Source organism: Trachypithecus francoisi, unplaced genomic scaffold, assembly GCF_009764315.1.
Source record: "Trachypithecus francoisi isolate TF-2019V2 unplaced genomic scaffold, Tfra_2.0 Lachesis_group13, whole genome shotgun sequence".
Classification (NCBI taxonomy): Eukaryota; Metazoa; Chordata; class Mammalia; order Primates; family Cercopithecidae; genus Trachypithecus; species Trachypithecus francoisi.
Genome location: NW_022681458.1, coordinates 130889305 through 130914638, shown reverse-complemented (window position 1 = coordinate 130914638; position 25334 = coordinate 130889305). Strand labels below are relative to the sequence as shown.

At 53.7% G+C, this 25334-nt stretch overlaps 1 protein-coding gene across 3 annotated transcripts in view; it reads left to right on the top strand.

Annotated features, from left to right (window-relative positions):
• The first annotated feature begins 3106 nt into the window (after positions 1 to 3106).
• ARHGEF4 (Rho guanine nucleotide exchange factor 4) overlaps positions 3107 to 25334 on the top strand; it is a 210183-nt gene continuing 187955 nt past the window's right edge. The window contains exon 1 of one of the 3 annotated variants that reach the window (XM_033231946.1): positions 3107 to 3248. In XM_033231946.1, coding sequence (XP_033087837.1) covers positions 3210 to 3248 — 39 coding nt within the window. In that variant the 5' untranslated portion in view covers positions 3107 to 3209. The remainder of the gene's footprint in view (positions 3249 to 25334) is intronic. The other 2 variants (XM_033231945.1, XM_033231947.1) reach the window with 2 other exon arrangements.

Sequence of the window (25334 nt, the reverse complement as noted above, 5' to 3'; positions counted from 1 at the left end):
GAGAGAGAGAGAGAGAGGCAGGGAGGGAGGAACGGAGGAATGGAGGGAGGGAATGTAACTTGAAGAGCTGGGGAGGAGGCAGTGGAGCCCCTCTCCTGCAGCCCCTCTCCTGGGCATTGCCTCCTCCTGGGTCCAGCCTAGAGGGAACACCAGCGTCCCCGTGCCTGTCTGTGGCTGACTACCTGCCACTACCCCTCCCTGACTGTCCGAGCTGGCTCTCTGCAGGCGCTGCCCGCTGTCAGGATCACTTGGTCTGAACTCAGCACTATACATTCTCCCCGGAGAACGCCATCTTTAGGGTCAGCCCAGTTTTCTGACCTGAGGAGCTCTTTTAAGATTCTGTTTCCAATGTGTCCCTGATCTCTGTCCCTCACCTGTGACAGCTGTACAAGCAGGCCGGCTTCCCACCAGGCTAGCTGAAGGCTCATGCCCTCCTCACAAAGGCTCCCCCAGCAGTTAGACAGCAACACGTGGGTGGTCCTGGACTTTACATCTTTGGAGCTGGTCAAGGACCAGGGACCCAGGGATTGTTGGCAGAGATTATAGGAGGCCAGAGTCTATGAGCAATGCTTCAGGGAGAGGCACCAGCCCCAGGTTCCTTAGTGGGTAGTCTGTCTGGTGAGCTCTGGCTGCCACTGCTGTCGTGGCTGGCTGGCTGCTTATTTCCCGGGTCAGCACACCTCCACCTGCCTACGCCTTACTCCATATTCTTGCAAAACTCCCTTTCCTGCTTGAGTAGCCAGGGGAAATTTCTGTCTTCTGTGACTCAGGCCCCAGTTGGTAGTGTAGGTCTGTCTATATGTGAGCCTGTGGTCCCTGGGTCAGCAAAGTAAAGCGAGTGGCCCAGGCTGTCCAGCGAGGAAAGCTCAGGCCCCTGTAAGCTCCATCAGTCCACCCTGTGCCCACACTCTCTCTGCCACTTGGCACCTGCTGCAATGTTTTCCTCTCCTACCACTCACTTCACCCCCTCTATGCTGCTGAACCTGTTTAATTGCCATATGTGGCAGACATGAAGTCGAGGTCATATTTAAACATGGGAAGCTCCACTGACTAGAAACCCTATTGTACAAACCCTCCAGCACATTAAACAGGCCTGTCTTTCTTATTTTTAATAATGGCAAAAGAAAGCACACCACAGTACAGTAAAATCCTCCTAAAACCGTGTTCGCCAGAAGGAAAAGACAGACATAAACTACCTTTGACTTATTTCCCCTCGAGCATTGGATGTCATTTCTCCAGGGAGGTTGCGCTGTGGCAGGGATCTGGGCATGCGGGGACACAGCAGATGCCTGATGAATGGAGCCCCCATGACGGTTATGCTGCAACCTGGGGTCCGATCCTCTGCTACACAGGGAGGCTGGCCCAGGCCCCAGAGCCTGAACCAGGGGTTCTCTAAGTGTGGTCCCAGTGCCAGCAGCTTCAGGGTCACTTGGAAACATGTTAAAACGCAAATCCTCAGGCCCCACCCCAGATCCTGTGCCAGGGTGGCAGCGGTGGGGGGCAGCAGCCTAAGCTCTATGATGCCCTCTACGTGGTTCTGATTCAGGTCTGAGAACCCAGGTCCAGGGCTGTCCATTGGTCAGACAGAGGAGTCCAGATAACAATGGAACCTGTGGCCAGGGGTTGTGTATTTTCACCGGACCCTCCAGGGGATTAGCGCTTTAAGCCTTCAAAGAAGAGGGGATTAACTTTTGTTGAGCACCTGTGAGGTTTAATTTCTCACGTACTCTCCATGGCAACCCCACCAGACCGTCATTCCTTTCGAATGTTAAAGATACCTGTTTAGAGCAGATGATCGTGATTACACAATTGGTGTGCAGCACGGCCAGGTGGCCAGATCCCAATCCCACACCCTCCTCCCACCACCATGGGCCTCAGGGACGTGCTTCTGGCACAGTCATGGACCCTGGGTGACAAAAAGAGTGGGACAGGGGACGCAGGATCTTCAGATGGCCCCACAGTGCCTCCTCTGGGTATCTATCTCCCAAGCTTCTCGCCCTGGCCTGGCTGCTCTGAGGGCCTGGGGAGAGGCAGAGACAGGTTGGGTGTAGGGAAAATACACACACTACCAGCACCTGGACACGCACTGCTGACCAGGCATAGCGTTCAGTGGGGCTAGGACTTGGGCGTGGGTGCAAGGCTTGAGCCGGGGTGCAAAAAGCCAGTATGGGCAGATGCTCTCCCTCTGTGCGGCGCCGATCCCAGAAATGGTGGACGGAACAGGGCTGCAGTATGGTGCCCAAGGGCCCTGGGGTCTTAACCTTCGTGGGCCTCTTCCTGCATAAAATAAAACATTTAAAATTAGAGTTTACAACTGCATGCATATAAAGATGAATATACTCCAGGTTAGACTCATTATTATTTTATTATACTCAGTTTTTTCTTCTGATTTTAAAATAGTGCCGTCCTACGGCTGGTTAGTGTTTCCTGGGCAGGCCCCGCCTCCTTAACCCCTGCAAAGAAAGCAGCGAGGATTTCCCTTTGCACCTTAGCAGAAAGCTGCGCTCCTGAATGGTTATGGGTGTGAGTATTCACTTACATCCTATCTGCAGGACATACCTGGAAAGGTAGGTGGGAGACAAGAGGGAGCTGGAAGCCAAGACTTCGGTCCCAGCTATCCTAGTCCACACTTGTCCCCAGCAGGTGTGTGAGTGCCGGAGCGCTGCGGAGCCTCTCTGGGTCTCCGCTTCCACAATTGGTAAACAAGAAGCTGGGCGGATTGAGCTCTGAAAGTTCTCCGAGCTTGACAATCACAACTCAGCAGAGAGGCCGCCCCTGCCCCCAGGAGGGCGGAGGCACCTGAGTCTCCGGTGCGGAGGGCGGGCCGAGGAAACGCGCGCCAAATTGGAGACGTGCAAATGCGCAAGACGCCTGCTGCTTTCTCTCTGAGAAAACACTCCTGGGCTCCCAGGCTGGGCGGGACGATGCCGGGGCCCCTGGGCCGGGTCTGTGGCCAGCTCTGCCGTGTGTCTGTGCGTGCCCAGTCCCGCGGGTGACCAAAGCCCGGGGGCGGGCGGGGCAGGAGCCGGGACGCGGTCAAAGACCCTCACGCGCCTCAAGTGGCCAGGTTTGCGGGGGCGGAGCGTCCCAGCGCGGGCGCCGGGGCGGACCCTAGGGCGGGGCGCGGGGGTGGCGTCGGTGGAGCCGGCTCGGGGGCGCTGGGAGGCGCTTAGTGCTGCGGCCGGGCTCCGGGCGCTCCAGCGGCCACCATGCTCAGCGTCGTGCACTTCCTCCGGAGCTTCTTCAAGGTGAGAGCCGGCGTCCGGGACTTGCGGTCGGGCTCGCGGCGCCCTGCGCGGGTGGGGAGGAGCACAGCCCGCGCTGGCCGCTGCGCCCCGGGCTGTCCCCTGGGCACCCGGTGGGTGGGGATACCCTCGCGGCTCCATGCCGCTCCCAACTTTCCAACATGCAGACCGGAGGCGGCGTCCTGCGAAGTGGGGCCGCCTCGAGCGCGGGGAAGGAGGGGGCTCCGTTGGGGGCGATGGGGACGGCGGGCCGGGGCGAGCCCCTGAGAGGGCAAGGGCGAGCGCCTGGACCGGCCTGGGCGCGCGGGGCACTCGCAGCCTCCGCCTGGACCGGCTTGGGCGCGCGGGGCACTCGGAGCCTCCGCCTGGACCGGCCTGGGCGCGCGGGGCATTCGGAGCCTCCGCCGGGACCGGCCTGGGCGCGCGGGGCACTCGGAGCCTCTGCCGCTTGGCGCAGTACCGCCTATCTCGGGAGGGAGGGCTGGTGCCGGCCCAGTGGGTGCCGGAGAAGTGGTTGCTGTTGTGTTATTCCCCGAGCTGAGGGTACGTGAGGGCGCAGCAGCGACAAGGAGCTGGGACTGGGGTCGGGACTGTTGGGCTCCTGCTCCCCCTCTCTGGCCAGATTTCCGGGTCCGCTCACCATCGGGACCTACTTAGTTGCGACGCCTCCACCTCGCTGCCCCCACAGGAACCCCAAAGTGGGCAGGGGGCTCCGGGGCACTGTCAGGGGTGGCCGGCCACAGGTTGTCAAGCCCCACCTGCCCAGGTGAGCCAGCGGGAGGGCGGTCGCGACGCCGGTGGTGCTGGCCTCCGACTGCGGGAGCAACTGGATGAATAGGCGAGGCGGGGAAGAGCCGCCAGCTCTCAGCTGCAGGTCCAGAGGGAGGCAGACCTGTGTGGGGCTGTTGGGGTGGGAGGGGCGGGAGGGCGCCCTAGTTGACTGTGCAGTCACCTTCTCCCAGAGTTGAAGACTGGAGATTGGGGTCGGAGTTCTGTGGCCCTGTGAGCTCTGGTGAAAGGGGCGGGAAGCCAGGTGACCCAGGACAGACCTGCAGGAGCCCTGCCCTCAGCCCCTCTGAGGGCCTGGCATCAGCTCCCACCCCCAGCGATAATGAAGTGATACAGGCATCAAGAGTGGAGAGGACCCGACAGCCCGGAAGGCCGCCTTTCAGGAACCTGTGCTGGTGAGTGCAGGAGATGGCTTGGAAGAGCTCAGACTCCCTTCAAATGCTGACGCTGTCATTGAGGAGGTGTACAATCTTGGGACAGTCACATAACCACCTGGGTCTTTGTTTTTGAAAGACGTGGGTGATGATTCCACGCCCTCCACACCTTTCAGGGTTAGTGTGAAGGTATTATTAGAAAATGTGAGTGTGGGCCAGTGCAGTGGCTCATGCCTGTAATCTCAGCACTTTGGGAGGTGGAGTCGGGGGTGGATTGCCTGAGGTCAGGAGTTCGAGACCAGCCTGGCCAACATGTTGAAACCCCATCTCTACTAAAAATACAAAAATTAGCTGGGCCTGGTAGTGGGCGCCTGTAATCCCAGCTACTTGGGAGTCTGAGGCAGGAGAATTGCTTGAACCCGGGAGACAGAGGTTACAGTGAGCCAAGTTAGCACCACTGCACTCCAGCCTGGGTGACAGAGCGAGACTCCATCTCAAAAAAAGAGAAAAAGAAAAAAGGGAGGAAGGAAAGAAAGGGGGGGGGAGGGAGGGAGGGAAGGAAGGAAGGAAAGAAGGAAGGAAGGAAGGAAGGAAGGAAGTAAATAAGGAAATGTGAGTGTGTTTATGAAATGGTGAGCCCTGGACCTTGGTTCTGCTGTACCCACAGCAAGGGTGGCAAGGAGTTGCCCAGGTGAGGGGAAGGTGGCTGGACAGAATCTGAGATGCCTGGGCAGACTCTGAGTCACCCAACTGGCCCCAGAAGCTCTGGGAGCAGGCAGAGTGTGGCTGGAGGAGAAGCTGCTGGACATCTCTGGGCAGCCACCTTGCCTGCTGCTGCCTGGGAGGCTCCTGGGAAAGTATTGCAGAGACACACCATCCTCCAGTTCCCCATCTATTCAGAGAGGACTTTCCATACTTTCTGCCCTGTGTCTGCCTCAGGTCCCTGTAGGTCCTGAGACACCTGAGGCCTCCCCATGTACACCACAGAGAGATCAGCTGTGCCCCTCAGAGTCTCCTTTCTGCTGTCCACGTGGGAGGGGCTCTGACTGCCACAGCAGTCCACTTCTGGCCATGTGAGTGTGGCTTGCTGAGCCACCGACAGCGTAGTTCATACTTATTCCTCTCGGACATCGGTCGTAAGGAATACCCTGTGAGGACACAGGCTGTGGGGGGGGCAGGGGAGCTACGTGCTTGAGTCACTGCCTGTTGCCTCCTAGTGTCCCCAGGGATTGGTCCTGTGAGGTTCCCCTGATGATGGGTGCTGGACTGGGCCAGAAAAGGCCCACTTCATCCTGGGAACCTCAGATTGTCCGGGTCTCCCAGTCAGACTCTGTTAGCTGAGATACAGCAAGTCTCCACCAAGCCCAGGAGGAGGACCCCAAGGCCCCAGGTGTGACTTCTGGTGGCACTTGGTGCAGACTGTACACAGCATACAGATCTGCTCGAGCACGTTGGGCACCGTGGGATCCATGGGGCATGACAGCCGTGTGGCAGAGTCCCTCCCCGTGCAGGCAGACCACTCGGAGAGCCTGCACCTGCCAGGGGCCCACACAGGTGTACCGCCTTGGGGGTCACCCAGCAAATGAGTCAGAGGAGCAGCACACCCAAGAGGAAAATATGTTGTCTCAAAAATCCAGAGGCCCTCCCAGCGTCATGTGTGCCAAGCATGACTTTGACTTTCGAGGGGGTATTTCAAAATGTTCCAGACAGCTGGACACCCCTGCTGCCTGCCTGGAGCCGTCACTGAAGTGGCAGGTCCCTGTGTTTTCATAGAATGTGTGTCCTACACTCTGGTACACGTATGTCCTGACACTTAGGGTGCTTTGCTACTTGGTTTCCTCCAAGACCTAGTAGTGTGCAGAAGACCTGCATGAGGTCCTCGGGAGAGAAAGGTCAAGGTCGTTGTTGGCTAAACTGTGGCACAGAATCATTGAGCCAAGACAAGTCGTGAAGGTGGGATGCTGTGCCCCATGACAGGGAAGTGAACCCACTTCCATGGATTCCTGAGTACTGCAGCAGGAAACACACACAGGAACACACACAGGCATACAGAGGCACACGTAGGTGCAATGGGCACACACACAGACACACAGGTGTATATACAGGTGCACACACACAGAGACAGTTTTCATCCAGTCAGTGGCTCTGTACTATGCCAAGGATTGTGACAGGTTCAGTCCATTAGGGGGGTCATAAGTGGGACAGCACAGCTGTTGAGAGAATCCACTTGATTGAGCCCATAGCCGTCTGCTGCATCTTCAAGGCCCCGTGTCTCCTGCACAAGCCTACCTGGCAGGTTAAGCGGGAATGCAGCTGCATTTTCTGCCTTGGGTGCTGGTGGTTTCTCCTTCTCCAGAGATGAAGTGTTGCTCATGAGCCACAGTTTTGGAGGGGAGGGTGTTGCAGAGCCATCCAGGCAGTCTTTCCCACCATAGACGCCTCCACACCATGGCTCAGGGAGCCACAATGGAGTTCTTGCCACGCACTGGCATGTGTGTGTCACCTGAGCACTCAGGAGCTAGGGAAATTGTCACAGGACAGGTTTGGGATCCCAGTGGGCTACCACGAGGTGGACGCAGGGCACAGCTGTCGTCATGGCCTGCGTGCCACTGCCTCTGGCAAGCCTCACTCCTGGTGGCAGGCTGTGGAGACATCCTGGGCTGCCAGAAACAGTGTCAGCTGAGAACCAGCCCTCAGTGGTGCCAGGAGGTCCAGGTACTTCTCTGTCTGGAAGGCTCTGGAAGGTTCACAGCATACACCTGTGCTGTTACGCAGGTGACCAGCCTCCCCAGAACTCAAGGAGTTTGGGGTCTATTGAGCAAAATCTAGGAATTGGGCAAGTGGCAATGGAGTTTATTCAGCAAATATTTGTTGAATACCTACTATGCACCAGATGTTGTTTTAGGCACTCATGGTAGACTCCTGCCTACCAGACCTAGTTTTAAAAAGTGATTGTTTGTTTGTTTGAGACAGAGTCTCGCTCTGTCGCCCAGGCTGGAATGTAGTGGTGTGATAGCTCACTGCAACCTCCGCCTCCCAGGTTCAAGCAATTCTCCTGCCTCAGCCTCCTAAGTAGGTGGGATTACAGGCACGCACCACCATGTCCAGTTAATTTTTTGTATTTTTAGTAGAGACGGGATTTCGCTATGCTGGCCAGGCTGGTCTCGAACTCCTGACCTCGTGATCTGCCCGCCTTGGCCTCCCGAAGTGCTGGGATTACAGGTGTGAGCCACTGCGCCAGGCCTAAAAAGTTTTTTTCCCCACATTTCTATTAAGTAGTACACACATCAAATAGGACCCTATTTGGCATTACCTGTCGATTTCAGTCCTAGCAGTGCCATGGGTGAGTCATCAGTGCCTAGGAGCGTGCGAACATCCTGGTGTTCCTCTGGCTGCCAGCACCTGAGTGCTTCCTCCCATCCTCGGTGTCGTGCCTCACTGTTCTCATCTGTAGAATTTCCACCAATGGGAAGGTCTCCCATGATCATCTCCAGCTGACAGAGAACGATGTCTGTGGCAATATTCCAAGCGGTTGGCGCTCCCCTTCCTAAGTGTTTCTTGGTGCTTTGGGCTGGCGCAGGTCTTTTTGGCTGCCCTGGAGACATGGTTAGGGATGCTGTGCAGGTTGCTCTTGGTCGGTCTCCACCAGCACTGTATCCCCTCAGATTCTTGGATTCTGATTCCTTCAAGGCATTCTGGCTTTTCAGTTTCACTTTGTGGGGCCGCTGTCAAGCTGAGGATTCAGGGGACCACCAGCTCACCTGCTGGCTCTTGACTCCAGCGTGGCGGGCACAGCACCTGCAGCTGCACATTCCCCTGGCCTGGGGTGATGCTCTTCCCCCAGGGTTGGGGATGCTCCAAACCCGTTCTCACTGTTCTCCCTGTTTTTCGCTGGTGTATGTTGGCACAGTCCTCATTCGCTGAAGCATAAGTCTTTTCCTTGATGGTTTCACTTGTGATTGGTTCCCCTGGCCGTGCTGGGATCTGACTCTGCTCTTTGGCCTGGAGGCAGGGAAAGGGGCCAGGGCGGGTATGAGCAGAGCCGGGTGACTTGCTGGGGAGGGCATAACAGAGAGGCTGCTCTGAAGCAGCCAGAGAGGAGCAAGGGTTCAATGGGGTTGTGAGCCCCCAGTGCCTCCCCACGCCTAAGGTGAGGGTCCCCCTCTTTCCCAAACTGTACCCTGACTGTCACTCAAGGAGCAAGGAAACAGCACATCCTTCGGGCTGTGTAATGCGCCAGTCTGCAGATTGGTGGAGTCAGACTGCTTTTGGTTCAGGGATATCTCAGGCCGGTGGCTATAGGAAAGAAGAGATACTTGTATTTTATGTAGTGGTAGAGAGGGCCTGCTAGAAAGAGTGTGTTATTGCCTCACTTGAAGCTGTACAGGGCAGTTAGAAGCAGCAAGCGCACCCGGCAGTCCTTGGATTCTTCATGCCTTTCATTTGGATTTTGTAGCAAGAGCTGTTTCCCCGCCAAAGCACCCAGTAGTCATTTGGCCACCATTTATAATTTATTTAGGGGCTGGCCATGCAGGCAGTGGGATGTTGGAGTTCCCCATCTTCCACACTGGTAATGTATGTCCACGGCTTTTGGCTTCAACCAGGCGAAATCCCCAGTCCCAGCCCTCCTCCCCACCTTCCTGCAGATCTCTTACCAGCAGGGGTCCTTGTACCAGTTTCTTTACTAGTGAAGGATCTTGATTGCCGAAGACAGAAAAGGGCTCCGGTTAAGTGAAAAAGGAAAGAACGTCTTGGCAGGTTGGGGGTAGCTCATTGGCTCAACTTGTGCAGGGACTGCCTGCCTCGCCGTGGGGAGGTGCACGTGGGGAGAGCGACATGGGACGGCGAGAGAGAAGGGACTTAGGGCAGGATTCGGGCCTGGTGAGAGGGGCTTGCGGAAGCTGGACTTTGCTTGGATGGATGCCCTCAGGAGGTGCGGGGGCAGCTTTAGGGTCAGGGGTCTTTCTTTAGCAGAAGTAGGAAGGAAGCCAGGCCAGAGCTGGACAGCCGGGCAGCTGGGACACTCAGGCAGGTGGTGCAGGGCATTGATGGGGCTTCTGTGGTCGGGGCAATGCAGGTTTGTCTGTGCTCAGACATGAGTCCAGAGAGGGTGCTGCTTCGCTGATCCGTCATAAGGTGGGAGTCGTGGGGCCTGGGGGTTTGAGTTCCGTGACACCGGTATGTTTAGTAGGAGAAGCAGGGCCTGACCGGTCGGCGGATACACAGGGTGTGTCTCCACCGTATCCATAGACATGTGCCAAGCCCTCCAGACCCCAGGTTTGATTCTCCAGAGGAGGCCTGAGCAGGTCTTCTAGGGAAAGCCTGGGTGTAATTCTGATGTACGCGGGCTAAGAGCCCCGTGTGGATTCCTGACACACTGAGTCTGGTCAAGGCGACTCTGAGGCTCTTTCCCAGCCTTGCCCCTGCTGGACACCCTGCCCAAAAGCCACTGCGCCCTCCAGAAGCAGGCTACCCTTCCCCTCCCAGGAATCTGGCCTTTCCGGACACTGCTCAGTGCCTGAGCTTAATCTGACAAACTGGGTGATGTTAGTAACCAGAGATGTCTCCTGCTTCCTCTTTTTTTTTTTTTTTTTTTTTTGAGACAGAGTCTCGCTCTGTCGCCCGGATTGGAGTGCAGTGGCACGATCTCGGCTCACTGCAAGCTCCACCTCCCAGGTTGATGCCATTTTCCTGCCTCAGCCTCTTGAGTAGCTGGGACTACGGGCGCCCGCCACCATGCCCGGCTAATTTTTTTTGTGTGTCTTTAGTAGAGACGGGGTTTCACCGTGTTAGCCAGGATGGTCTCAATCTCCTGACCTCGTGATCCGCCCGCCTCGGCCTCCCAAAGTGCTGGGGTTATAGGCTTGAGCCACTGTGCCCGGCCTCCTGCTTCCTCTTGAATCTGCTTTTCAGCTGGAGTGTGAGTGCCTCAGTGCAGAGGAGGCCGGGGGAAGTGATTGAGACCTCACGGGCACCCAGAGGCATCTGGAAGACGGGAGGTTTCAGTCACCACCTCAGACTTGGAGGCACCAAAAGATCATCACTGTGCAAATTTGGTGTGACTTAATCATTCATCCCTCAGTTTTCGTATCTGTCAAACGGGGATGGGGTCCGTCTCTGTAAGATGGCTGTGACAGTCACGTGTGCTGACGTTTGTGGAATGTTCCTTTTTACCTGCAAACCTTGAGTGCTCAAAGCTGTGGTCTCGGCTGCTTTTCCACCCCCACGCTTGGCTCCGAGGGCCTGACCCCCTGAAGCAGGGGCACATTTGGTGTCCCGTCCTTCCCCGGGTCCACCCAGGTCCCCTTTCTCTCTGAGTTCTAGATTTTAGAAAACATCAGACGAGGCTTCACAGGAACAGTGCTGGCCTAGAGAACGTGAGACCTCCACCTGGCCGTGAGTCAGACATGGAAGGCGGCCCTGAAGACCAATCTGCCAGCACAGCCAGTGTGCCCATCCCTGTGCTGGCTCCACTGCCCCTGGCATAAGGGCCTGTGTGCCCTGACCCTCCCCACAGCCCCTCTGAGAGGCTAGGTCTGAGCCTCAGGAGTGTATGGGATTGGAGCTGGGCCACTGGGCTGGGGTCTGTCTGTGGGCGAAGCTGACCAGCTGAGTGGAGGCCGCGGGTGTGAGGGAGCCATGTGGTTGCAGGGGCTCTTCCAGAGGAGAGGAAGGAAAGCCATCCAGGGACGCGGGGCCTCTGCCCAGGTGGGTAGGGAGGGTGGGCTGTGGCCAGTCTCCAGGGTGGGAGCAGGCCATCTGCACGGGGTGGGTGGCGCTGGCCTGAAGGGTGAGGCTTCCCGACCTCAGAGGGGCTGCAGCAGGCCTGTGGGGAGATGCGCTCTGGGCTGCTGCCGCCTACCCTATGGGGCAGCAGGGCCTCAGGCCAGGATCACGTCTGAACCACCCTGTGCACTGCCCCAGCATACCGACTCGACCCCCAAGTCCGGTGTTTTTATCCCCACACAGCATTTACCTAGTCTTGTTAGAGTCCAGGCGCGTGCTGGGTGCCGGGTAGGTCAGGCCATGAGCAAGACGTACCTGCAGCCCCTGGACAGGGGCTTCTGAGCCCTCCTGGTAGTAAAGGTTGGCAGCCTTTGAAAATTCAGGGAAGGCTCTGAGCGCTGGCGCTGGAAACCCTCCCCATGTGGGTGTGCAGGCACCTCCTGCCTGGCATTCCGAGGGCCCAGGAACCAGTGGATGGCAGGGAGGCTTGTGCTCCTAATCCCCAGATCCTGAGGACAGCACCTGAGTGATCCTGTCTCTTCCTCCCTCCGGTGCCGGGCTTGGAGCTTTCAGTGGAGCTGGGGCTCTGTGCATGTTTTAGTGAGGGTTCCAGTCACATGATGCTTGGCTCCCGGTCTGCAGGCAGACCAGGCCCCAAGGGGACATGCTTGGTTGTCAGTGTCAGTGGGACAGGGATACAGGGCACAGGAGACAGGCCTGGGTGGGGCAGTGAGGCTCACGGGTAGTGGGCCCTGAAGGAGAGGTGCCAGGCACTGGCCCCGGTCCTGGAGCTGGAGGGTGGCGGACAGAATGGGAGCTGTGTCTTGGAGAGGTTGAGCGAGCCCTGGGCACCTCAGACCCTCCATGCCAGCCAAGCTAGTTGGGGGCACTGCCCACCTGTGCACCCCCCCCAATGGCAGAGGAGGAGAGAACAGTTGGTGGGGACTCCCCTGCTGTCCCCCTCCTCCTTGGGTCCCCAGCCCCAGTCGAGAGCACCTCTTCCCACCCTCCCTTGGGATGTGGAGACTGGGTTCTGGCTCCGTGACCCCTCTCAGTGTCCCAGCTTCAGTTTGTTTCTCAATGTGCCCACCTCCCGGAGTTCCCTGAAGAGTAATGGGAGAGTGATGAAAAAGCTGGGGCACGTTGGGGCGAGAACACCCTGTTTTGTTGGGTGTTTAACATCATGTCAGAGGGGGAGAGAGATGCAGGCAGGGCTGGGGAGGCTTTAGGATGCAGGGAAATTTTCTGTGCCCTATGGGGAGGATCATCCCCTTTGCTCCCCTAAGAGACAGCCTTGCCTGGGGTCCCAGTGCCCTGGCCTGTGAGGTAGGGCATGGCAGCCACTCTGCTCCTGGGGGACACCCCACAGGCTGGCCCAGGCTGCCTGTCTGCCTTGGAACTTGAAGGAGGAGATCCTCAATCTCTGAGCAGAGGGACCACTGTCACACACCTCCTTTCCGTGATCTAGGATACACTTTTTTTTTCTTTTTTCTGAGATGGAGTCTTGCTCTGTCGCCCAGGCTGGAGTGCAGTGGCATGATCGCAGCTCACTGCAACCTCCTCCTCCCAGGTTCAAGTGATTCTCCTGCCTCAACCTCCTGAGTAGCTGGAATTACAGGTGCACACCACCATGTCCAGCTAATTTTTGTATTTTTAGTAGAGACAGGGTTTCACCATGTTGTCCAGGCTGGTCTCAAACTCGTGACCTCAAGGGATCTGCCCACCTTAGCCTCCCAAAGTGTTGGGATTACAGGTGTGAGCCACCTTGCCCAGCCTAGGATACACTTTTTAAAAAAACAGTATAACACTTTTGAAATGAAAATGCATTTATAATTGATGTGTACATTTAACATACTGATTTTTCTTCCCCCTCAAAAGCTCTCCTTGACTGAGTGCCATCTTTGCAAGCAGGAAACAGGACGCTGTAAATGCACGTGTGGTCTGGGGCCAGCGCGTGGCATCTCAGGGAGGTCCCAAGCCCTCACCCCACCGGGAGGCTTCCCTACTGCTGGGTCGGCCTCCTGGCCCCATGGGGGTTCTCAAAGCAGCCCACGTTTCTGGGGCATCCTCAGAGGGACTCGCAGGAGCAGCTGGGCCAGTGCCCCAGGGAGGGGGCAGCCTCTCACTTGGGAAGTGTGTGGGATCAGGCCTGTCTGTAGCTGAGGAAGGAGGAGCCGTTGGCCACTGTTGTGTCTCTGGTACCCTTCGTGTAGAGGGGTCTCCTCTCGGTACTGTGAAGAGTAGGTGTTTCTGGTGATACCCGTGTCCCAAGTCTGCCTACGCAGCTGCTGCTGCCCGTGGCCGGGGCTTTCTGGGAGCTGGCTCTGCTCTGCTCCCTCCATGAGCCCAGTTCTGGGAGCCTCTCCAGCTGTCTGTCACCCACAGCCAGCATCCACACGGCTGCTGCTGGCACTCCCAGTTCCACGTTGCCCAACACTTCCCGCCACAAGGACACAGGTTCCCCCAGGTGGGCTGTCTGTGTCCACAAGGTGGGCACATAGCCCGTGGGAAGTAGGGCAGAGTGTGGGGGCTACAGCGCCCCAAGCAGGGGTGCCGTGGGCCACAGGGTGGTGTCCCTACCCCACGTCCCTACCTTCAAATGCCCTCGTGATGGGGCCTCCTTCGGTAGACAGGGGACTGAGGTGCACGTGGAGGTGAGCAGAGCCACACGGGAAGGGGAAGCGGAAGTCAGCATCAAACCCCTGCCACGGTGCAGTCTTTCCAACAAGACCCTCTCGGATGGCGGCTGAGGCTACTGGGTCTCTGTCACGCGTGTGCTTCTGTGGGGCATTGTCAGAAGGAGAGGCTTCTGTCCCACGAAGGCCTGAGGGGCTTCAGGCCCTGGTATAGCCTGGGCAGCCCCCTAGTTCCAACTTCGGGCCGTTCACTCAGCTCCTTGGGGTGAGTTCATTCTGCTGCACCACCACAAAACCACCCTGCTGGGTCCCCTTACAGAGCTGTGGGAGGGCAGGCGGGACATGAGTCCACCAGCTTTCTGTGCTGTGAACACCGGAGTCCTGACCGCTGTGGAGCGGAGAAGTGCCTGCACTTTGAAAAGGGTGGTTGGGATAGGACCTGCCAGAGGCCAGCATGTGCCTTTCCTGCCCTGGCAGCCAGGCAGCTGTGACCTGGGAATGCGGGGCAGAGAGGACACTAATCTGGATGCATCTGTCGGTGGCGCCAACTGTCAGGAGGGTGCTGGCGCTAGCTCCGCAGCAGCCCTGGTTCGCATCCATCAGCCGTGCAGCGCTGGTGCTCAGGCTGTTGTGTCTTCTCGGGGGAAGGAAGCTCACATGTTCCCATGAGACAGGCAGCTGGGAGTGGGGTGAGAACGTGCTCTCAGCCAGAACCTGGCGTGGTCCTTGCGGGTTGGGGAGTTTGCTGCACTGCCGAGGCCTGCCCTTCACCCACCGTGCAGGTGCTCTGGGCCTGAGTGGGTGGCTGCACATGGTCTCTATCCGAGAGGGTGGGGTGGACAGGCTGGGGGGCTCCAGTCTGTCTGCAAAGCAGCAGGGCAGAGCTCGACACTTTGTGGGCCACACCAAGAAGAAGGGTAATGACACAGCTCTTGGCCACTGTGATCCTTCCGACTGCTGCTGTCCTCAGCTCATCCGTGAGCTGGAACAAGGTTCCGAACCTCCCAGGGCCTCCGTGGACACAGCCAGCAGGAAATACAGGAGTGTTGACCTGCTCTGCCAGTCTCTCCGGGCTTGTGTACGGCCCAAATGAAATACCATGAGTGAATGTTTGTAGAAGCTGGAGACCTGGTCCAAATTCAAATGCTGCCACCTGCTAGGTTGGTGCTTAACTGTCCTGAACTTCAGTTTCCTTACCTGGAGAATACAGGCAATCAGACCCGCCTCACGTTAGGATTCAATAATGTCTAAAAGGCACAGGGCACACGGCGGCACTTTATGCGTAGCTATTTTATTGTTCCAGATGTTATTTTTACAGCGGGGGAGATGAACCATTCCAACCCCACAGCTTTTATTCTTTCAAGAACTGGCTGAGCACCTGCTCCACAGCACGCCCTGCGTGGGGCTGGGGATGCAGAGGCTCAGGCAGGCCCTCCCTTCTGACGAGCCCATGGGTCTAGTGGCGGAGACAGGTGGGCCGGCCCCCAGCAATCGTCTGTGCAGTGAGAGATATGACCAGGGCATGGCTGGTGTGGGGAGCCCAGGAAAGGAAACTCTCAACCCTGTCAAAGGGGAAAGGAGAGTCTCGGGGAGCTGAGAGGATGGACAGGTGATACCAGACCACAGCGTGGTGTCAGGCAGGGCACAGGCACAAGGCACAACATCGGGGCGCTGTTCTGCCTGCAGGACCTCCAAGGAGGCTGCGCAGATGAAGCGATGCCTTGATGAGACTGACTGTGGGGAGGGGGAGCCCTCGGGCCAAACTGTGAGCTGGCGGGGGTAGAGGGGGACTGTGAGCCGGAGGAGTCCCCGGACAAAACTGACTGTGGGGTGGGTGGGAGGAGCCTGACCCTGCACGGAGGCCGACATCCGGGAGCGAGCACGTTGTGCAGAACTCCGAGAGTCTCAGGAGGAGACCGCAGGATGGGAGAGAGGTCTGAAAGCCAAGCAGGACTGGGGTGGGCCTGAGCCCCATCGCCTCCTGCGGGCGGTGGAGAGCCGCAATGGGGAGACAGTGAGACGCAGCTTGTGCTGAGTGTCCAGCCGGCACACACAGGAGGCGCCTCTCCTCAGGGTTGTCCTCTGTGAGCCCAGAGCCCAGGAGCAGACAGAAAAGGGCTGAGTGAGACGAGGGCAGCCTTGGCAGCTGGAAGCTTGACAACAGCTGGCTGCCCCTCTGGAGGCTCAGAGTACACTAATCGCCCTGGGTGGGGCCTGCCACCTGGGCAGCTGGGAAGAATCTCCTTCCAGCAGCCTGGCACCAGCAGCAAGGATCAGCAGGGTGTGTCCAACACCAAGGCCATGCATCTTTTGTGCTTTGGGTTCCAGGGGGCCATTTCCACAGTCCTGCTCGGCCTTCATATGGCACCGTAAGGGACTCTGGAATCCCCATACCTATCCCAAGGCCCAATTAGAGGTCTGCCAGGGGATCTGCATGATGATTCACAGTGCGTGTTACTGTGCACGTGGCCAGTGATGGATCCTGATGGTAGAAAATTCAGAGTAGCAGGTGGAGGAGGGAGCCCCAAGCCTGATGTAGGAGAGCCCCTCTGGGCACATCGCTTGGCTGGTCTCTGCTTTCTTGCCTGGAACATCCTGCCAGCTTCACAGAGTTGTTTTTCAGACTTCCTGAGTCCAGGTGAGGTCTAGACAAGGCATCTTCTAGACAAGGTCTAGATAAGGCACCTCTCCCTTCCTTTCTGAACCTCGATCACGGGCCACTCTGCAAAGTACATGGCCAGTCTTCACCCACCTGTTTCACAGGCGTTGTGAGGGAAGGGCATGTCTCCGCTGGGCACGCCTGGGCCTCCTGTGTGTCCCTGGGGATGAGCTGCTGAGCCAGCCATGGGCTGCACGTGGTTCTGGTGCCTGTGCCCATCAGTGTCCAGGAAAAGCAATGTCTCCCATTGTCTTTGGCTCTCCTGTGGGCCCATGGTGAGGTCTGCCCCTCTCTGGTGGGAGTGGGCACAGCACCAGGACACAGCATGTGAGCAGCAGCCTTGCTTGCGTCCAGTGTTGTGGGAAAACCACACAAGCCTTGCCATCATCCCAGGAATGGTGGGGCCCTACAGTGTGGGTCAGGAGGGGAGCTGGAGGATGCAGGCCACAGAGATACTATAGTGAGCTTAGTCAGCCTTGAAGGATGGACAGTCAGACCTACAGGCTGGTCTCAGTCTTGCCCATACCTTGCTGTGAGATTCTGGGCAGGTTACTTAGCCTGTAGGATAGAGATCATCTCTGAGGTCTTAGGATATCCTGCCTGGTTTTGTCTGCCTGAGGCCCTGGGGTACTGGAGTCTGAATGGTTAAGTTCAGTCACGCAAGTATGTAGTCGTCTTGTCTGTCAAATGGAAATGTCCTGTCCTGTTCACCTCACAGGGTCACTGTGAGGATAAAATCTGATGATGTGTGTGGAGATATCTTGGGAAGCCAAGAAACATGACCAGTGAAAGAGAAACGGTAAATAAAAAAATTATAGCATACCTGCACAAAATGGTTAATAAAATCCACAGAGTGATTAATTATGTCATAACTGTAAGGAACATTCAAGTGTTACAATTATAGGCCAAATCCTGTCCTTGGTGCTTGGGAATCAGCAGTGGCACAGGCTGAGACCCCTGTCCTGGAGCCCATGCTTTGGCAGGGAGGGCAAATAACACACATTTATTCTTTGGAGCCTGGCTCTAGAAACCTGAGGTCATCACACCCCACCTCTTCCTAGGAAATGGGGTGGGCACACCTGGGGAAGCTCTACCCAAGCAGGTACGGCCAAGAAGACGGGGCTCTCACTCCTGTCCTCTGATAGCCCGGTACTTTGGCTGAGCCCCAGGAGGGTCAGGCTGCTGGCAGTCTCATCCCCAGCTCCATGTTGCAGAAGCTCTGTTAGTGGCAGGTGCTGCTGAGAAGTCTGGGATCACTTCCACATCCAACCCACACTATAGGGTGGAGGCCTACTCCAGGCACAGCAGGCTGGGATGCTGGGGCCCCAGTGACCCCTGTCTCATCTCACTCACAAGATGGATGTTCCATGACAGGAGGGGCAAGACAGGAAGACCAGGGACTGCCAGCCAACCAGTGTCTACTGGTAGAGTGGGGATGTTATCGGGAAAAGCAGGCCCCCACACCCAGCTCTGTGTTCTGATGCAGGGCTTCTGCCCAGGGGAAAGGCAGGCCGTGCAGCTTTGCTGGAGGAGTCTGACTTCTTACTTGAAACAAAAAGTTGGAGAACTCCATGCCTTAAGGGTACTGCCAAAAACAGTGCAGCTCTTAGTGGAAAGCAACTAAGAGGAAGCTGGTAGGTTCATGAGTCAGGGGTCACGAAGACAACTCTCAGGCTTGACAATCCAGGGCCGTGAGTATAACTCTGAAAGCTGTTATACTCATGGTTATGGTTTATTACAGTGAAAAGATACAGATTTAAGTCAGCAGAGGGAAGAGGTACAGAGGGTGGAGTCCAGGAGGAACCAGCTGCAAGCTTCCAGGTGTCCCCTCCCAGGAAGTGGCATGCAGTGCTTAATCTTCAGCAACAATGTGTGACAATCCGTGTGAAGTATGACAACCCAGAAAGCTCCCCAAGCCGTGGTGCCCAGGGTTCTACCGGGGTCAGTCATATAGGCTTACATACTTGCATGACTGAACTTGACTCTTCAGACTCCAGTCCCCCAGGGCCTCAGGCAGACAAAAGCAGGCAGGATATCCTAAGACCTCAGAGATGATCTCTCAGGAGCCAATCCATAGCCAGTGTTTTCTATGAAATGTGCAGCTGGAATAATCTAAGCCGGCTGAGATAAGCCTTTATTGCTTACTTTAAGAAAAAACAAAAACCTGGACAACCAGAAGTTTAAACAAATAAACAAATCGACCAATCAAACAACCACAACGATATCAACAACCCACAGGACAAGCATTAGTATCAAAATTGCTATAATGTTACCTGAAATGTCCAGTTTTCAACAACAAAACAAAAAATAAAAGACATGCAAAGAAATAGGAAAATGTGACCCGCATACAGGGAAGAAAGGAAGCCATAGAAACATCTTGTTGAAGGGGTGTCATTGGTGGCCTCAGTAGACTAAGACTTCGAAGCAGCTGTTATAACTAGGTTCAAAGAACTAAAGGAAGCCATGCATAAAGAATTCAAGGAAGGTGTGATAGCAGTGTCTCTTCAAGTACGTAATATTGTTAAAGATATGGAAAATATAACAATTAACCCAATAAAAAATTCACCAGGGAGGCTGAACAGTAGATTTGAGCTGGCAGAAAAATCAATGAACTTAATGAATAGAGATTATGTAACTTGAAGAACGGACAAAAAGAAGAATGAAGAAAAGTGAACAAAGACTCGGAAATGTTAGACACTATTAAGTGCACCAATATACATATAATGGGAATAAAAGGAGAGGAGAAGGTAGAATAAAATAATTCCCAGATAGAAGAAAATGGAAATAATTTGTTTCTAGCACATTTGCCTTGCAAGAAATACTAAAGGAAATTCCTCAGACTGAGAGCAAGTGACACCAGAGAATAATTCAAATCTACATGATTAAACAGAGATTGCCAGTAAAGGTAATTATTTAGGTAATTACAAAAGATAGTGCAATTGCATATTTTTTTCTTAATTCTCTTAACTGTTGACAGAAAGTGATTGCAGAAAATAATCCATATATCATTGTATTGGTGCACCTACAGCATATAGAAATGTAAAAAGCTTCACAGTAAAAGCACAGAGGTGATTGGGAACAGAGCTGCAGTGGAGCTTAGCAGGTGGCAACCCAAATCCATGAAAGTAAATAAAGAAAATCAGAAATGGGAAATTAAAATGTTAACGTAATAAACTCTATAAATATATACTTTCTTTCTTTCTTTTTTTTTTTTTTTTTTGAGGCAGAGTCTCACTCTGTGGCCCAGGCTGGAGTGCAGTGGCCGGATCTCCGCTCACTGCAAGCTCCGCCCCCGGGGTTCCTGCCATTCTCCTGCCTCAGCCTCCCGAGTAGCTGGGACCACAGGCGCCGCCACCACACCCGGCTAGTTTTTTGCGTTTTTAGTAGAGACAGGGTTTCACCGTGTTAGCCAGGATGGTCTTGATCTCCTGACCTCGTGATCCGCCCGTCTTGGCCTCCCAAAGTGCTGGGATTACAGGCTTGAGCCACCGCACCCAGCCTAATATATACTTTCTTTCTTTCTTTTTTTTTTTTTTTTTTTGAGACGGAGTCTTGCTCTGTCGCCCAGGCTGGAGTGCAGTGGCCAGATCTCAGCTCACTGCAAGCTCCTCCTCCCGGGTTCACGCTATTCTCCTGCCTCAGCCTCCCGGAGTAGCTGGGACTACAGGCGCCCGCTACCTCGCCCAGCTAGTTTTTGTGTTTTTAGTAGAGACGGGGTTTCACCGTGTTAGCCAGGATGGTCTCGATCTCCTGACCTCGTGATCCGCCCGTCTCGGCCTCCCAAAGTGCTGGGATTACAGGCTTGAGCCACCGTGCCCGGCCCTAATATATACTTTCATCTCCTTAAAAAAGACATAAGATTATGTAAAGCAGTGTATTGATCCATTTGCAACATATGGAAACACAATATGTGGAACATCAGTCGTGCACACATACAAAGAAGAGAGTAGCTCTATATTAAAGTTTCTATATCTGACTAGAATTAAGTAGTATAAATCTGAAGTAGATTTTACAAGCTAAGATGAATATTGTAAGCCCTAGAGCAAGCACTAAGAAAAGAACTTACATAGTAAAAAAGCATTAAAAAGATTAAACTGTCACACTAGAACATATTCACTAAATGCAAAAGGAGGAACAGTGGTACAAAAAGACAAAACAGATAAAAATTAACAAAAATCAAAACTGCAGATATAAATGTAACCATGCCAATAATGCGTTAAACAACCCAAACTAAGGCAGAGACTGTCAGAATGAATTTTTTCTTTAAAAAAAAAAAAAGATCTAACTATATCTTTTTATAGGAGATACTTAATTTTTAAAATTTATTTTATTTATTTATTTGAGATGGAGTTTCGCTCTTGTTGCTGAGGCTGGAGTGCAATGGTGCAATCTCGGCTTATTGCAACCTCTGCCTCCTGGGTTCAAGCAATTCTCCTGCCTTAGCCTCCCGAGTAGCTGAGATTACAGGCATGTGCCACATATTTTTCTTTTTTAGTAGAGACAGGGTTTCTCCATGTTGGTCAGACTGGTCTTGAACTCCCGAACTCAGGTGATCCACCCGCCTCAGCCTCCCAAAGTGCTGGGACTACAGGGGTGACCCACCACACTTGGCCAGGAGATACTTTAGATTCAAAGATGCAAATTTGTTGAATGTTAAGGGTGGAGAAACATGCCATGAGAACTGCATGAGCTGAAGTAGCTATACAAATATCAGCCTAAAGAAATTTTAAAACAAAAGTTTTACCACAGATAAAGAGGGATATTTTAGAATGAGAAAAGTTTAGATCTCGGCCAGGCGCGGTGGCTCAAGCCTGTAATCCCAGCACTTTGGGAGGCCGAGATGGGCGGATCACGAGGTCAGGAGATTGAGACCATCCTGGCTAACACGGTGAAACCCCGTCTCTACTAAAAAATACAAAAAAACTAGCCGGGCGAGGTGGTGGTGCCTGTGGTCCCAGCTACTTGGGAGGCTGAGGCAGGAGAATGGCGTAAACCCGGGAGGTGTAGCTTGCAGTGAGCTGAGATCCGGCCACTGCACTCCAGCCTGGGTGACAGAGCGAGACTCCATCTCAAAAAAAAAAAAAAGAAAAGAAAAGAAAAAAAGTTTAGATCTCTCCAGACAATATAACAATTATAAACGTACATGCACCTACTAACAGAACCCAAAATACATGAAGCCAAAACAGGCAGAATTGATGGGAGAAACAATGTAACAACAATATTTGGACATCACTCTTCTGTTCATTGATAGAGCAACTAGGCAGAAAATCGGAAGAATTGAACGGCACTACAAATGATTTAGACCTAACAGACATCTGTAGGATGCTCCACCAAACAGAAGTAGAATACACATTTTTCTCAATTGCATATGAAATACAGCCCAAGGGCCAGGTGTGGTGGCTCACGCCTGTCATCCCAGCACTTTGGGAGGCCGAGGTAGATGGATCACGAGGTCAGGAGATCAAGATCATCCTGGCCAACCTGGTGAAACCCCATCTCTACTAAAAATACAAAAAATTAGCTGGACATGGTGGCACGTGCCTGTAATCCCAGCTACTTGGGAGGCTGAGACTGGAGAATCACTTGAACCCAGGAGGTGGAGGTTGCTGTGAGCTGAGATCGTGTCACTGCACCCCAGCCTGGCAACAGAGTGAGACTCTGTCTCAAAAGAAAAAAAATACAGTCCATGTGCTGGGCCATAAAACCAGCCCCCAGGCCTGGCACGGTGGCTCACGCCTGTAATCCCAGCACTTTGGGAGGCCGAGGCAGGCAGATCACGAGGTTAGGAGATCGAGACCAGCCTGGCTAACATGGTGAAACCCCATCTCTACTAAAAATACAAAAATTAGCTAGGCGTAGTGGCACATGCCTGTAGTCCCAGCTACTCAGGAGGCTGAGGCAGGAGAATTGCTTGAACCCAAGGAGGCGGAGGTTGCAGTGAGCTGAGATTGTGCCACTGCACTCCAGCCCAGGCAACAGAGCAGCAATCTGTCTCAAAAAAAAAAAAAAAAAAAGTTCAAATAAAATCATGTGTCTGATAAAGAATTTGTATCCAGAAAATAATAAAGGATCCTTACAGGCCAAGTGTGGTGGCTCGTGCTTGTAATCCCAGTACTTTGAGAGGCCAAGGCAGGAAGATCACTCGAGCCTAGGAGTTTGAGACCAGCCTGGGCAACCTAGCAAGACCCCATCTCAAAAAAAAGTAAAAACAAAACAAAAATCTGTACAACTCAATAATAAAAACACAAATGCCTGAATTTAAAAGTGGGTAAAGAAAGGCGTAAGAGGCCGGGCGCGGTGGCTCAAGCCTGTAATCCCAGCACTTTGGGAGGCCGAGACGGGTGGATCGCGAGGTCAGGAGATCGAGACCATCCTGGCTAACACGGCGAAACCCCGTCTCCACAAAAAAATACAAAAAAAAAAACTAGCCGGGCGAAGTGGCGGGCGCCTGTAGTCCCAGCTACTCGGGAGGCTGAGGCAGGAGAATGGCGTGAACCTGGGAGGCAGAGCTTGCAGTGAGCTGAGATCCGGCCACTGCACTCCAGCCTGGGCGACAGAGCGAGACTCCGTCTCAAAAAAAAAAAAAAAAAAAAAGAAAGGCGTAAGAATGGTATGATGGACTTTATGGACTCGGGGGAAAGGGTGGGAGAGGGATGAGGGGTAAAAGACTGTAAATGGGTATAGTGTACACTGCTCGGGTGATGGGTGCACCAAGATCTCAGAAATCATCACTAAAGAACTTATTCATGGAACCAAACACCACCTGTTCCCCCTAAACCTGTGGAAATAAAAATTAAAAATAAATAAAAAATAAAAGTAGGCAAAGGATTATGCACCCTCATGAGAGAACCTGAATTAATAAAAATTAAACATAGAAAAGGATTTCAATAGACGCTTCTCCAACAAAGGTATACAAATGGCCAATAAGCACATACAAATTTCTTCCACATCTTAGTCATTAGGGAAATGCAGATGAAAACCACAGGGAGCTACCACGTCAGCCCCATCAACATGACTAATAAAAAATACAGCAAGTGTTATCAAGGATATGGAGAAGCTGGGACCCTCACATATTCCTGGTAGGATTGTAAAGTGGTGCATCCGCTTTGGAATTTGGTAGTTCTTCAGAATGTTAAACGTAGAGTTACCACATGACCCAGCAATTCTACTCCTGTGCATTTATCTGAGAGAAATGAAAGATACATGCGCACAAAGACTTGGACACAAATACGCAACTCTGTTTATAGTAGTTCAAAATCGTGAACAACTTAAATCTTTATCAGCAATTGAGAGGATTAACAAATTACGGCATATCCATGGGGTGGAATACTGCTCAGCAGCAAGAGTGAGTTACTGACACATGCGGTAACATAGACGAATCTCGAAATAATTATGCCTAGTTGGCCGGGCGCAGTGGGTCAAGCCTGTAATCCCAGCACTTTGGGAGGCCAAGGCGGGCAGATCATGAGGTCAGGAGATCGAGACCACCCTGGCTAACATGGTGAAACCCTGTCTCTACTAAAAATACTAAAAGAAATTAGCCGGGCGTGGTGGCGGGCGCCTGTAGTCCCAGCTACTCCAGAGGCTGAGGTGGGAGAATGGCGTAAACCCGGGAAGCGGAGCTTGCAGTGAGCCGAGATCGTGCCACTGCAGTCCAGCCTGGACGACAGAGTGAGACTCTGTCTCAAAGAAAAAAAAAAAATTATGCCTAGTCACAGGAGCCAGCCACAAACAACGACATATTGCATGATTCCATTTATAGGAAATACCCAGGATCGACAGGTCTGTAGAGACAGAAAATCAGTTCGTAGTTGCCTGGGGTGGGGTGAGGGGTGAAGTGTTGGAGGGGAATGGGGAGTGAATGTTAAGAAGTGTGGGTTTTGGCCGGGCGCTGTGGCTCATGCCTGTAACCCCAGCACTCTGGGAGGCCGAAGCAGGTGGATCACTTGAGGTCAGGAGTTCAAGACCAGCCTCGCCAACCTGTTGAAGCCCCTTCTCTACCAAAATATGAGAAATTAGCCGGACGTGGTGGTGCACCCCTGTAGTCTCAGCTACTCAGGAGGCTGAGGCAGGAGAATTGCTTCAACCCAGGAGGTGGAAGTTGTAGTGAGCTGAGATCATGCCACTGCACTCCAGTCTGGGCGACAGAGTCAGACTCTGTCTCAAAACAAAAACAAAATCAAAAAACAAAAAATACAGCAAGTATTAGAACAAACATGTTCTAAGAGTAGATTGTGGTGACGGTTGCACAACTCTGAATTTATTTAAAAACATGCAATTTTCTACTTTAAGTGGGTAATTGGTACGGTATGTGAATTATAGCTCAACAAATCCTTTTTAAACAGCGTGTGAGTGATGGCAGCTGTCTGAAGCACCTTTCCTTTGATGGAGACGCACGTGGCTGTGTGTTCAGGGAGCGGAGCCAGCCAACCAGCCAGTGCTTCCTGAAGGTTTTTGTTGTATGCAAAGCAGATACAGTGATGCCAGTGAAAGGTTGTGCTGCCTGTCCTCAGAGGAGGGACTTGCTACATAAGCAAGGATTTGGTTATGAAATCTACAACCAGAGTTCACATTTTTAAAGAATTTAGGGAGGGCTGGAGTAGTCATAACAGGCGTCTCAGAAGAGGGAGGAAACTGACCTGGACTTTCCAAGACAGGCAGACCAAGGACAGGGATTTGGAGAACTGTGCGCATGAGGGACTATGGCAGCCTCGTGTCCGGTATTTACCAAGTGCTCCCCTTTGCAGCCTCCTTGAGTGCCTTCTGGGGTAACCCGGGAGATGTGGTACAGCCCAGTTGCTGGAAAGTCATGCCTTGTATTAAATGGAAATCTCTCTCCTGTTAATAATACTCTCAGCACTGACGGTGCAGTTATTGCCAGAACGGTGCTGAGCCTCGGAAACAT